The sequence below is a fragment of the Eptatretus burgeri genome, chromosome 13, assembly GCF_056783735.1.
Source record: "Eptatretus burgeri isolate ZD-2024b chromosome 13, Ebu_testis_v1, whole genome shotgun sequence".
NCBI classification, from domain to species: Eukaryota; Metazoa; Chordata; class Myxini; order Myxiniformes; family Myxinidae; genus Eptatretus; species Eptatretus burgeri.
The window spans coordinates 32108024-32121599 of NC_140973.1; the positions used below are offsets into that span (position 1 = coordinate 32108024).

At 46.4% G+C, this 13576-nt stretch overlaps 1 protein-coding gene across 1 annotated transcript in view; it reads left to right on the forward strand.

Annotated features, from left to right (window-relative positions):
- The window catches only part of CDHR2 (cadherin related family member 2), a 246758-nt gene that overhangs the window by 81813 nt on the left and 151369 nt on the right, over positions 1-13576 (forward strand). The window contains exons 8-10 of the mRNA XM_085851957.1: positions 2762-2881; positions 7563-7697; positions 8193-8268. Coding sequence (XP_085708083.1) covers positions 2762-2881; positions 7563-7697; positions 8193-8268 — 331 coding nt within the window. The remainder of the gene's footprint in view (positions 1-2761; positions 2882-7562; positions 7698-8192; positions 8269-13576) is intronic.

Consider the following 13576-nt stretch of genomic DNA (forward strand, 5'->3'; position numbering starts at 1 on the left):
CAGGCTAAGTATTCGTTGGTTTAAGTTATCTGTGAGACAACGAAACGTTCTGTGCCCATTACTAATATGTTATGCAGACGACCAACACGTTATAAATACGACCAAAACTTAAAAAAAACCCATCAATTTCAGCGTACGCCAACGTTTTACATACATTTTTATACGTTGCCATTGCTGGCTAAATCATCAAGGTGTGACAGCGCCTTTAGGAACCACATCGGAGGTTGTTAGCCAATGTGAGGATTTGTCGAGTGGCTGGTCAGGTAGCTAACTGGATTGCAAAATGGCTTCGTGATAGGAAGCAAAGAGTGGCTGTGAGTTGGAGGTTGTCTTGCTGGAACGATGTAAGTAGTGGGATACCTCAGGGATCAGTACTCGGACCATTATTATTGTTACGTTTGGGGGGGGGGTATGCATTCAAAGGGTAATTAGGATGTTTAATTAGGTATGCCATGCTGTTCGAGTTTACCAGGATCTCGATGTAATAAGTAGCAATTCAGTGGTGATAAGTTGTCTAGTAAATGTTCATTTCTTCAAGGGGGGAAATGATAATTGTCACGTAATTAGATAGGGACACGGGATAGGGTAAGTGTGTCTGCGTAAACCCCTTTTGGTATTCTCTGGAGACTGGCCGTGACGTCACAGGACAGTGCAGCGGATGGCTCTGCCCCGTGATCACGATTGGCCGAAGGCGACGGCGGTGGGCCAATAAACGGCTCGATTGGAAGTGACGAGGACAGGAGGATAAAAAGGTTCTGTTCAGGGTCGAAAAGAAAGAGGAAGAAGATCGGGACAAAACGATTGTGTTTTTTTGGTGTGGAGGCTGTTGCGTGGAGAGCGTCCTTGTTGTGCTGGTTCGATCGTGTTCTTGATCGTGTCTTGGAGCCTTGCTGAGCCTCGTGCCTCACCTTGGTTGGCTCTGGGGTTCTGCTGACTCGGAGTACGGGGTCGAACGGCGGGCAGACCTGCCTCCCTCTCCTGCTCGCAACTTGGTGCCAGAACTGGTTCCCTGGCGGCCGTGAGCGGACTTGGGCCAAGACCAGGAGGTCGACAGCACCACGGTTTCTCCTGCCCCCCTGACGAGAGCAAGGCCAGCTCGTCCGACGCTGATCCAGGGACAGTTGCGTCCACACCACGGTCCAGCCTGACCACCAGAAATAGCTACGTTGTGTGTGTGTGTGTGTGTGTGTGTGCTTGGCGCCTTAGAGGGTTTGAGATCTGTATATTCATTGGAATTGTCTGTGTTTTTCCCCACGCCCGATCCCACACCATCCCGTCGAATCGCCCCGGATCCCTTTTCTTGCCGAGTCTTGTTATTTCTGGTTAATAGTAAAAACGAATAAACATCATCAACTCAGTGAAAAGTGACTCGTGCCACCTTCCTCGTCCCGTTTGCGGCAGAGCGATTAGAACCGCCATGTTTGGGTTATAAATAAATAAACCGCCTCCATCGTTTCGGCTCATTCTACGTTGGCGGGACTGTTCAAATCCCGTCGACGTCACATTATTTATTATTTACATCAGCGATTTGGATAGTAGGGTGAAGAATAGGCTTTCCAAATTTGCAGATGACACGAAGCTTGGAGGTAAAGTGGATAGTCGAGTGGGTGGTGATCAGATGCAGGAAAGTATTGATACTTGCATAGATTTGGCAAAAGATTGGCAGATGTAATTTAACCTGAACAGGTGTAAGGTGTTGGGGATGGGAAAGAACAATGAAAATAGAGATTACATGATGGAAGGGGTAATTTTGGAGTGTGTCACACAGGAGAAAGATCTGGGGGTGGTAATAGATACGGGAGGTGAGCAGACAGCTATCCGAAAAGCAATTTGGGTTTTCGGTTGTATTCAGAGGGTGATCTAATAAAAATAAAAAGAAGTGGTTTTAATATTGTATAGGAATTTAGTGAGGGCCGCATCTAGAATATTATGTGCAGTTTTGGTCGCCACATTTCAGGAAGGACGTACTGTGGCTGCCATAGAGAGCGTTCAGTGCTGGGCTACTCGATTGATTCCGGCCACAGCCAGACTCAGCTATAAGGAGCGACTGAAGGAGACAGGGCTTTATACACTCAAAGGTGGTGGTTACGAGATGATATGATAGAGATGTTTAAGATCATGAAGGGTATAGATTTAATAAGTGCAGAAGAATTATTCAGCAGAGGAGACAGTGATAGGACCAGGAGCAGAGAGTTGTTGATGCATGGAATGGTCTCCCTGGAAACATAATTGCAGTGGATACAGTTGATAAGTTTAAATTTGAATTAGATAGGTACCTCTAAGTGTTGGAGATCGAGGGGTATAGGGATGTTGGCAGGACTTTTCGGTAGCTTGAGCATCGATGGGTGATTGGATGCATGTGTACAGAGTGTTGTTGTTGGTGGGGCTCTCATCAATGAGTGTTGTGTGGTTCATGTGTTTTTTTTTTTTTACCCAAGACCATTTATACCCATGCCCCCTCCCCTGGAAAGAAAAAAAAATACAAAAAATCCTGCAAAAAAATGCAAAAAAACACTTAATTTAAAAAAAATACATTTTTCTGATTTTGATCTGATGTTGATTAAATTGTTGTGGTGTTTATGTGGTGCAGGTATGATGGGCTGAATAGCCTCCGCCTGTGTCTAATTTCCTTGTGTGTATCCTTGTGTGATTCCACGAACATGACCAATTGTTTTTTTTTACCATTGATAATATTTGTTGTATAACCGTTCATTGTGTTTGTCTCTCACTGTCCATCTCTTTTTGATCCTTTGCCCAAAAGTGGACTCCTCAAATAGATGGTGTGGAATTTCAGATCCTACCGAAAAAAGGCGACATCTCTGTTAATGGCAGTGTAAACTACAATGACAACATGCTTTATTACATTTCCATCAAAGCCAGTGTAAGTTGTTTGCACCTTCATCAAAAGCCTTCCTGACATAGGTATGCTGCAAATACTCATACCTGTTGGCGGATCCTCAGTATTGCACATGACGATGTAACAATGCTGATGCTGAATGACTGTTTATGACGGTAATGTTGCATTTTATTTGCACTTCAGCTTTTGGAGTCATTTTGTTTAATTATTTGAGGCATTTTTTATTTTGTTGTTTTGCAATATGCTTAGAGCTCATTTAAAAATATCTTATGCATTACATTAATTCGCAATAGCAATTTCTTAATAATTCAGTCATTCAGAATGTTTACCAAGTAACTTAAAGAATATGTGACACAAAGTTTAGTTTTCAAACTTCGTATAGATATTGAAAGGCTTACTCTACCAAAGCAATTTTTCTTCTGCAAACCTCTGTCATTGCCACAAACATGGAGTAATTCCTTAATGAAAGTCTGATTTATGTGAATGCCATCAAGCCAAAGGAAAGTGATATCATATGCGATCAAAGGTTTGGTGAAAGGAAATAGTGATGAATGCTGCAGAGCATTGAATCAGTGCTGTTAGCATTTGAACATTGCTCGTCTGAATCAATATTAATGTTCTTTGAAGATGTTGAAGTTGATACCATTGAACAGCAGCGGAGTGAGGTGAGTTGCCAGTCACATCAAATGCTGCGAAGGTAGAACTTCGAGTGGCCATATTCTGAGATTATTTATTCGTGAAAATCCCAGGTGACTATTCTTGAATACAACTCAGTGACTTTCCAGCAATCTACCATATTCTGGTGAACCCCAGGGAATTTCAAATTGAATTGAAAATGAATTGACATTTTTTGTATTTAAAATTATAGTTTGGAATTGCATTACAAAAATATAAACATAATATTCTTTAATACGGACATAAACAGAGACATTTTGAAGGACATTTCCAGAAAAATATAACCACAAAGCTTTTTGTTGTGCTCTCATCAGGTGAAATTCGCACAAAGTGAATGAGTAATGAAGAACAGTCTAATACACCTATCAACAAAGTCAATTCTGATTAGACGTTGTCTACTGACGCATCATTTCCCAACCGTCTTGGTGGGAGGAGCCTGTTCAGTGTTCAACTCTCCAATTGGAAGTTGCAGAGTCTGAGGTGGAGCCGCTAAGGCTGTTGTAGAATCTTCTTCATCACCATCTGTGATCGTGAGACGAGTTTGTGAATTGTGTTCCTCTTCTTCTTTGCACAAATAAGCAAAGTGAGTGGACAAACTCTTTTTGCCGACATAACATCGGGTCCATGGAATAGATAAATGTCGCTTCTAGCATTCAGAGATGTGTTATACTTCGTCCTCTACTCAATATCTTGAATGCATCCACATTATAATGTTCAGCACAGTTTGCGTTCTCAATCAAATACTGTCCAATAGCAGATACACACGATGTTGGGATTGATGCTGGGACTTTCATACAAGCACGTACCGCCTGTATTCGTGTACCAATTGTGGTTTTCCTGATGGACAAAGGGATGTGCTGTTTGATTCTGTCAGTCAGAGTCTGGGTCGTTCTGCCGACATACCGAGCATCACATCGGCACTTGAACTCATAAATGATGTTGCTAAGTTTTGAGGCAGGCAGAACATCCTTCTTAACTGCAGGAAGACGTCGAGAGGTGAAAATCACTCTTGGATGAACAGCCAGTTATATGTTTGAGACACATCTTTTGATTTGTTCCTCATATCTTTGCGACATTCTCCCTTTCCAAGGAATCTTGATGTAGATCGGGCACTTTTCAGGACCCATCTTCCGTTCATCTATAGCAGTGAGGAATTTGTGCATAAACCTCCTGATATACTCAGGATATCCATTCTCACTGAGGATGCCAGCAACCTTGTCCATCTCTGTATGAAGCTTGGATTTGGAACATATCCTCTTGGCTCGACTCACTAATACATTGATCAAACCAATCTTGTATCTCGTTGGACTCAAAGAGTCTCATCGAATATACTGGCTGGTGAAAGTGGGCTTTCTATAGATGGACGTAGTAAATGAAGATGCAGATCTCTCTACGAGAACGTCCATAAAGGGTAAGCAATCAGAACGTTCCAATTCCGTCGTGAACTTGAGGGCAAGATGAAGAGAATTCAATTCATTCAAGAAGCGGTCACAGACTTCACGAGATTCAGACAGGCAAAATATGTCATCCACATATCTGTAGTCTATGATGGGGGATTGAGATAGCTGCAACTTGGTCAACTTCTGCAGTTCTTGATAGCCAACAAAAATGTTTGCTAACAGACTTTGTTGATAGGTGTCTATTAGACTGTTCTTCTTCATTACTCATTCACTTTGTGTAAATTTTACCTGATGAGAGCATAACGAAAGCTTTATGGTTTTCTTTTTATGGTAATGTCCTTCAAAATGTCTGTGTTTATGTCTATATTTAAGTTTTGTAGTACCAAGCATCTTTTTAATTATTTGACAGTACAGTACCTAGTTAAATATTATTCAGGCATTTCAAAAGTTTGTTGGAAAAAGACTTACAAGATTACACTCTAACATGATTCTCTCACAGTAAACTTCTGGATTATCGTCCAACAACAATTAACGGCAGTTTTATGAAACTAAAGGAAGATAACAAGCAGACATGCAAGTTTATAATGAGTTTAAAACCACTGCTCTCGGATGCCATTTAATATCACATTCTTGAATCTTGTTGAATGTCCCATGTATATACTGATTAATCTTGATACTGAACATTCACTCGAACACATACACAACTATCAGACACCCATGGAAATTCCACATAGAATGTGACTTCAAGAATGTCTTTGCTGATGACGTTCTCTGTTTGCTTGTCACACTGTCCCTTGGTCGCCAGCAGTCAGGTTGGGCTGATGCTCGGACATTATTTGTGTCCATCAAAGTAATGCCAAATTATGGCAGGTGTGAAGTCACAATCAAAACAATGTCCAATTCACAATCTCGTGAGATATGTCCCACAGAAATGCCATGAAATAGCTACTCTCAAGTGATTGTGTATCCTAATTGTGTTCAATGATCTTAAATCATTTATCTTCTTCGTGATGCATAAATACAATGTAAAAATTAAATTGCGACCAAACAATGTGTAATTCACAATCTTGCAAGATTCCGTCATCTCGCGATATTTTGTATGACAGATGGACAGACATGGGAAGTGTATCACTATATAGATAGGATACATTTTGCAGACTGGTCATTGTCTTGAAAATTTGTTTTATTTCGGACTCCCTCTCCCTCTCGTCCCTCTGTACCACTTCACCCACTAGAAAGGAAGCCGTGTAGCTTTCAGAGGATTGTGGTGACCCAAGTGTGGGATACTGCTACAGCTCCAACCTCACATCACAGAGTAAATCTTTATGTAGCACAGCAATGCCACATCGCAATGCTGTATACTTTGAAAAATATATATCTGGAAAAGTCATCATCTCAAATTCAGACAATAATTGTAGCTTTTCCACACACAGGATTGCACAAAGCAAGTTCACAGCTTGAAATCTATCTCTCTCTTTCTCTCTCTCTCTCTCTCTCTCTCTCTCTCTCTCTCTCTCTCTCTCTCTCTCTCTCTCTCTCTCTCTCTCTCTCTCTCTCTCTCTCTCTCTCTCTCTCTCTCTCTCTCTCTCTCTCTCTCTCTCTCTCTCTCTCTCTCTCTCTCTCTCTCTCTCTCTCTCTCTCTCTCTCTCTCTCTCTCTCTCTCTCTCTCTCTCTCTCTCTCTCTCTCTCTCTCTCTCTCTCTCTCTCTCTCTCTCTCTCTCTCTCTCTCTCTCTCTCTCTCTCTCTCTCTCTCTCTCTCTCTCTCTCTCTCTCTCTCTCTCTCTCTCTCTCTCTCTCTCTCTCTCTCTCTCTCTCTCTCTCTCTCTCTCTCTCTCTCTCTCTCTCTCTCTCTCTCTCTCTCTCTCTCTCTCTCTCTCTCTCTCTCTCTCTCTCTCTCTCTCTCTCTCTCTCTCTCTCTCTCTCTCTCTCTCTCTCTCTCTCTCTCTCTCTCTCTCTCTCTCTCTCTCTCTCTCTCTCTCTCTCTCTCTCTCTCTCTCTCTCTCTCTCTCTCTCTCTCTCTCTCTCTCTCTCTCTCTCTCTCTCTCTCTCTCTCTCTCTCTCTCTCTCTCTCTCTCTCTCTCTCTCTCTCTCTCTCTCTCTCTCTCTCTCTCTCTCTCTCTCTCTCTCTCTCTCTCTCTCTCTCTCTCTCTCTCTCTCTCTCTCTCTCTCTCTCTCTCTCTCTCTCTCTCCCAGTACACTGGTACTCATTTTGCCAATCTCAGAAGGATGACAGGCTGAGTCAACCCCATCTGGTATTAATTCAGCAGCCAACAGGGCTCAAACTCAGGACTGTAAGATCCCAAGTCAGACACCCTAACCGCTAAGCCGACACCAGGCTATACAGATTGAAATAAGAAACAATCTATTCTCCCCCATGTGCCGCTCTTCATAATTGACCCAAAGGTGGATTCGGGTTATTGTACGTTTCAGTGTTTTATTTCCATTTTTCAGTTTATCTCGTGTTCTGTAATGAGCTTTTGTTTTCATTGGATTTAAAAAATACATTTTCTCCTGGTTTGGAGGTGTGCTCACACTGCATGGGTAGGATTGCTTTTTTTTCTGGATCAACTGTTAGTCATCTTTCTTTTGTTATTGTTGGTTCTTTTTCAATTGATAACTACTGTTTCCAGGATGGACGTGACAAATATGGAAATTTCCACTCTGTCACTGCCAATCTTATTGTTACTGTGAAAGACATACCGAACCTCCCTCCTATATTCACTTCAGCTTCATATTCATCATCTATTAAGGAGAACACTGCAAAGGTAAGAAGTCAAGAAAAAACAAATATGTGGAAAGAGTTAAGATGGTGTTTGAAGGGCGTTTGGAGTACACAAAGTGAAGGTTTATTCTGCAGTGAAGAAAATGTTATAATTCCAGCACATATATCAATAATGTGATGTAAAGTGTTTGGAAATGATGTGTCCCAATGACGAAGAGTTCACATATTACTTGACCTGGGGAAAATTTGCTCAGTGCCTACTTATTAAAGGAGCCATATATACTATTCAAATTTCAAATGTAAAAATGGAATTCTTTGACTTCTTTTGTTTGTAGTTTTCAGCCACCATCACACATTTCACCCAACAATGGGTGATTTTCTGATTCCATTGGAATATAAATCATGCTTTTGGCTTTAAAAGTTATTGTCTGGGAAAATTAATTTGGTTCTTCCTCCTACCCCCCCCCCCAATATTTCCCCAAGCTACGAATATTGTACCTAATTTTTGTGGTTGTAGTAAAAGATACTTGCTTTGCAGAACACAGAAGTTTTACATGTGAATGCTGTTGATGGTGACAGAGGAATCAACAATAAAATCTTTTACAGTATTTCTGGTAAGAGGTGTGCCACTGAACAAATTTTATCTATGTGTGTGTTTAAATGGAGAAATGTGTGTGTTTGTGTATTCTTGCAACAAATGGACCGTTAACATGGACCGACTGAGCGGGGGTTACTTGACGGGGGTGAATGACTGAAATGGTGTTTAAATTTACCAATCATAATGTTCAATTCACATTACGATTACTAAGTTTCCCCAAGGATCACCCAGAATTAAGCTGAACCTGGTGATGTTCACAAGGGAAGGCAGAAAAATTGGAAAACACTTCTTGTAAATAAAAAGGGAGTTTATTTTTCTGGGGAAAAGAAAAATATTCCAGGAAAAAGGGAAGACAAGATGCTAACAGATCAGATCTCTACGTAGCTAAGCTACATTCCCACTACACATTCCATGTCGGTCCATGTCTCCCCAAAATCCATTTCCCATTCTAAATCTAACTTAACATTCCCACTAACGAGTCCATGGGCCCCATGGAGGACGGCTCATGCCCCCATGAGGCTGGTCTAGCTAAGCTAAACCCATCTCGCTAACTAGTGCTCCTACGCCCAAGCAGGATGTCCACCACATCTCTGCCGGGGCCGTGTACTCGGGGCAAGGCCCTACGAGCCTTGCGTCTCCGCGGGAGCAGTGGTCCTGACTCCAGCTACTCCAGTCTGACCCATCCTTGAGGGCGTAAGGTCGCCCTTATAGGGTCTCAGGCGGTCCGCGTGGACGATACGGGGAAGGGCCCGTGGTCCCATTTTGATCTTTATGACCACGTCACTAATTTGTGCCAGGACTACCCTCGGGCCCTGCCAGGGCAAGGTGAGTTTCGGGCATCTGCCCTTCCTCCGACGGGGATTGAAGAACCAAATCTTCGTCCCCAGGGAATACTCACTCGCCTGGCTCCGGTAGTTGTACCTGCGCTTCATTTTCACACCTGCCTGATGGAGTTGGCGGCGAGCGAAGGCATGGACTTTTTCCATGCCTTCCTCCAACTGACGTGCGTAGCCCTTCCCTGGGGGTCCGTCAGGACGCTTAGGTGTCGGGCCGCACAGCAAATCGACGGGGGCTCGCAGCTCCCGTCCGTACATGAGCAGCGCCGGGCTGCAGGCGGTGGATCCATGCTGACTCGTACGATAGGCCATTAGCAGATACGGGAGATGTTCGTCCCAGTCATCGTGACAATCGGCAGTGAAGAGGGCCAATTGTTGAATTAATTATGTTTCTATTGAACCTCTCGACCATGCCGTCGGATTGTGGCCTTAGGTCTGACGTGGCCTGACGAACAGAGACATTGTTCGTGTCTTTCTAATTGAGAGGAGACTGCACACTTCTTTTAGTAATTCACTCTCAAAATTTCCACCCTGGTTGGTGTGCAGCTCCTCTGGAATCCCGTGCCGACATACAAATCCTTCTATGAAGGCCTGTGCCACAACCCCTGCTTCTTGGTTGGGAAGGGCATAGGCCTCCGGCCATTCAGTGAAGTAGTCCATAATCACGAGGATGTATCGATTACCTTGGCGAGTGGGGGGCAGTGGTCCCAAAATGCCCATGGCCACTCGCTCAAGGGGGGCCACAACCTGGTGTAATTGAAGCGGTGCCCTCATCCTCCGTGCCGGTCCCTTTTTAGCAGTACAGGCGTCACATGACCGACACCAGTCCTGAACATTGCGCCCCATGTTGACCCAATAAAACCGCCGGCGGACCCGAGATGTTATTTTGGTCCTGCCCAAATGGCCGCTGGGGCGGGTACCCTGCACCTGTTTCAAAATTTTGGTCTTAAATTGATCAGGGACTACTACCAGCCAAGAAGTTCTCTCTGAGGGAATCTCCACCCACTACTTGCGATACAATATGTTGTCCCTCATTTCTGGGGTTTTCCACTGAGCCCAGTATGCCTTTGTTCGTGCTCTGAATGGGGTGACCTCCTCCACACTGGGTCTCTTGTTGACTCGGACCCACTCATACACAGGCCCTATCACTGGGTCTTCCTGCTGGGCCGTGCTCCACGCCAAATTGCCAAATTCTTCATCTGCGGTTAGTGGCAAAATTGGGCCGACCATCCGGGCTGCACGGACTCGGAGCTTCTGGGAGGAATCTGCGAATTGGTCCCTCTCCTCGTGCCTCGTGCAATATTTACAGTTTTCTCCCAGACAGGGGCGTTGAGAGAGAGAGAATCGGCATTCCCATGAGCCTTACCGGCTCAATGGGCCACATTGAAATCGTACTACTGCAACTTTTCTAACCACCTTGCAATCTGGCCCTCTGGTTCCTTAAACTGTAAGAGCCATTGCAAGGAGGAATGGTCAGTTTGAACCAAAAATTTCCTCCCGTACAAGTACGGATGGAAATGGCTCACTGCAGACAGCATGGCCAACAGTTCCTTGCGGGTGATGCAATAATTTCGTTTGGGGCGACTCATGGCCCGACTGTAATACGTGATCACTCTTTCCACGCCCCACTGTGTCTGGGACAAGATTGCACCCAATCCTTCCTGTCTTGCATCCGTGTCCAGGGTATACATCCTGTCATTGGTGGGGTACGCTAAATGGGTGCGGATGTCAAACCCCTTTAATTTGAGGAAGGCCTGATGGCATTCCCCTGTCCAATTAAATCTCGACCCCTGATCTGTAAGCTGGTGAAGGGGTCTAGCTATGTCCGCAAATTTTGCCACAAAGTGCCGGAACTATTAGCAGAGACACCAAAAACCCGGTACCTGTTTGATGTTACGAGGTATGGGCCATTCCTCTACCGCTGTAATTTTACCTGGGTCAGTTTTCACCCCATCGTGGCCTATCACATGTCCGAGATAGGCCACTTCCTTTGCGAACAAAGTACATTTTCCCAAGCTCAACTTCAACCCTGCCTGCCTGAGGCGCTCAAACACCTGGTCCAAATTAGCTATTGCCTGGGAAAATGTTTTAGCGTGTACCAGGACGTCATCCAGGTACACCAGGCATGATTGCCATGGCATGCCACCCAGTACACACTCCATCAATCGCTCAAAGGTGGCGGGGGCGTTGCACAAACCGAACGGCATCACAGTGAACTGATACAGTCCCTTCCCTGTAGAAAATGCCGTTTTCTCCTTCCCCGTCTTCTCCATCTCCACTTGCCAATACCCACTCTTGAGGTCCAAAGTTGAAAACCATTTAGAGCCTGCAACGGCGTCGAGGGTATCGTCAATTCTAGGCAGGGGATAGGAGTCTTTGAGTGTCACATTGTTAAGTTGGCGATAGTCCACGCAGAAACGCGTGGTCCTATCCTTCTTTTTTACCAAAATAACCGGTGACATCCAAGGACTTCCCGAGGGCTCAATGACACCTGCATTGAGCATATTTTCTCACTGTTCGTCAGCTTCCTCTCTCTTGCTCCAAGGGAACTGTCGAGCGGGCTGACGGACAGGCCGGGCCCCATCGGTGTGGATCTGATGTTGCACCAGGCCCGTACATCCAATATCCTCGGGTGACAAGGAGACTAATTCTATGTGTCGGTTGACCCGTTTGTGTAAGGCCTCCTGCTGGGTGTCCTCCAAATCTACACTACTCCGATTTACCATCTCGCAAATGGGATCGGGCCAATTCCGAACAGGGTCTGGAGACCCCTTCTGGGGCCGGTCTGACTCGATGTTCTCGTCCCTCAGCTCTGCGACTCGTACCACTGGGGTGTAATCTGCCACCTTCGTGCCCCGTCTTATAGTGCGTGGTTCCATGCTCACATTTATTCCCCTGACGGGTACGATAGGCCCGTCGGTATTTACCAGGGTGCTGCCCACGACTAAACCCGGGGTCGATTGCCCCGCCAGTAGTTTGGCCAGGCTGCAGGAACCCTGCCAGGTGGGTGTGCCCACCACCGTGCCGGGATTACTGCCTCGGCACCCGGGGGGATGACCACGGAGAATGGAGCCTCCAGCTGCTCTACCCTCTAATCCGTGCTCATGCCTCCCAAATGGCAATTCCTCACCACCCAACTGCATGACTCCTCGGCCTAAGTCGATTTTACAACCACCGGCGGTCAGCACATCCAACCCTATTTGACATGGGTCGCACACCTCTGCCACCCAAACCTCTATTTTCCTTTTAACCGTGCCCAATTTAAGGGTCACAAAACCACGCCCTACGATGGGGGTCATTGCCCCGGTAGCTAGCTGCAAACGATGATTTTGCAGACTGTGGATCTCATCCCACCTGTCCCCACTCAAATTAAGGACCACAGGTCTGATGATCGTGGCACTCGCTCCTGTGTCCACAACGGCGTCTACCCCTACGCCGGCAATTTTGCACCTAATTGTCAAACTACCAGTGCCAATTTGGCCACAATAAATGACCTGTTACAATTTGGCCACAATAAGTGAGCTCTGAGGGCTCTTCCCCATCTGGGTCTGCCGAATACGGCCCGATATGTTTGGCACTCATTAGTTTCCCTGGGACGGGCGGGGGGGGGGGGAGGGTGGTGTTGGGGCCCGGCTATTCCGGTTCGTACTGGGTGGAGTTGGTGGTCCGGGAGGCTGGGGCCTTTCCCTGCGCGGAGCCCTACACTGCCGCTGCAGGTGGCCTCGCTGACCACAGTTAAAACACCTCACTGGGTAAGGTGCATGCCTCCGGTATTCCACATTATACCCCTCTCCCCCTTATTCCGAATTGGGGTATCTACTGATGGCCCATCACGTGTCCACCTGTGAGCCGCCTGCCATGGCCCAGACCCCGCTAACCGGCGGTCGACCATGTCCCGGACCATGCCCTCCAGCTCCGCTCGGGAGCCAAGACCAGCCCCGGCTCCCGGTGCACGGTTGTCCACGGGGCCCATCTGCCAGACAGCTATCGCATGTCGCTCGGATCCTCTAGCCGGCGGCTTTGCTGCCTCCCATCGGGCGGCAGCATCGGCCGCCTTCTGGAGGTTTTCCGGGCGAAATATTGTCAGCAGGGCCCCGGTGTCGGTGCCCGCAAGAGCCTGGATGAAATAGTCCAGGGCAAGGTCTTCCTGGTAGAGCGGCGCCATGTTTGCATGCGCGATCCCGACCGCGCGGCGAATGTCGTATGCCAAATCCTCAATTTTCTCCTGGGATTGACGTTTACGCCCACTGAGCTGAGCTTTAACAAGCTCGCTCTGCTGTTCCACTCCAAATCGGTTTTTTGGGCCGAACGGAGGCCTGCCAATGTTATACCTCCCGGGGGCATCGTGGTCAGGACCTCGGCCACCGCGCCGCCACGAGATGGATCCCACTCTCGTCCACGCTCCAGCCATTACCCCTGGCCACGTGGTCAGACTGGGCCAAGTACGCCCTCAGGTCGGTCTTTCCGTCGTACGGAGCCAGCGGCACC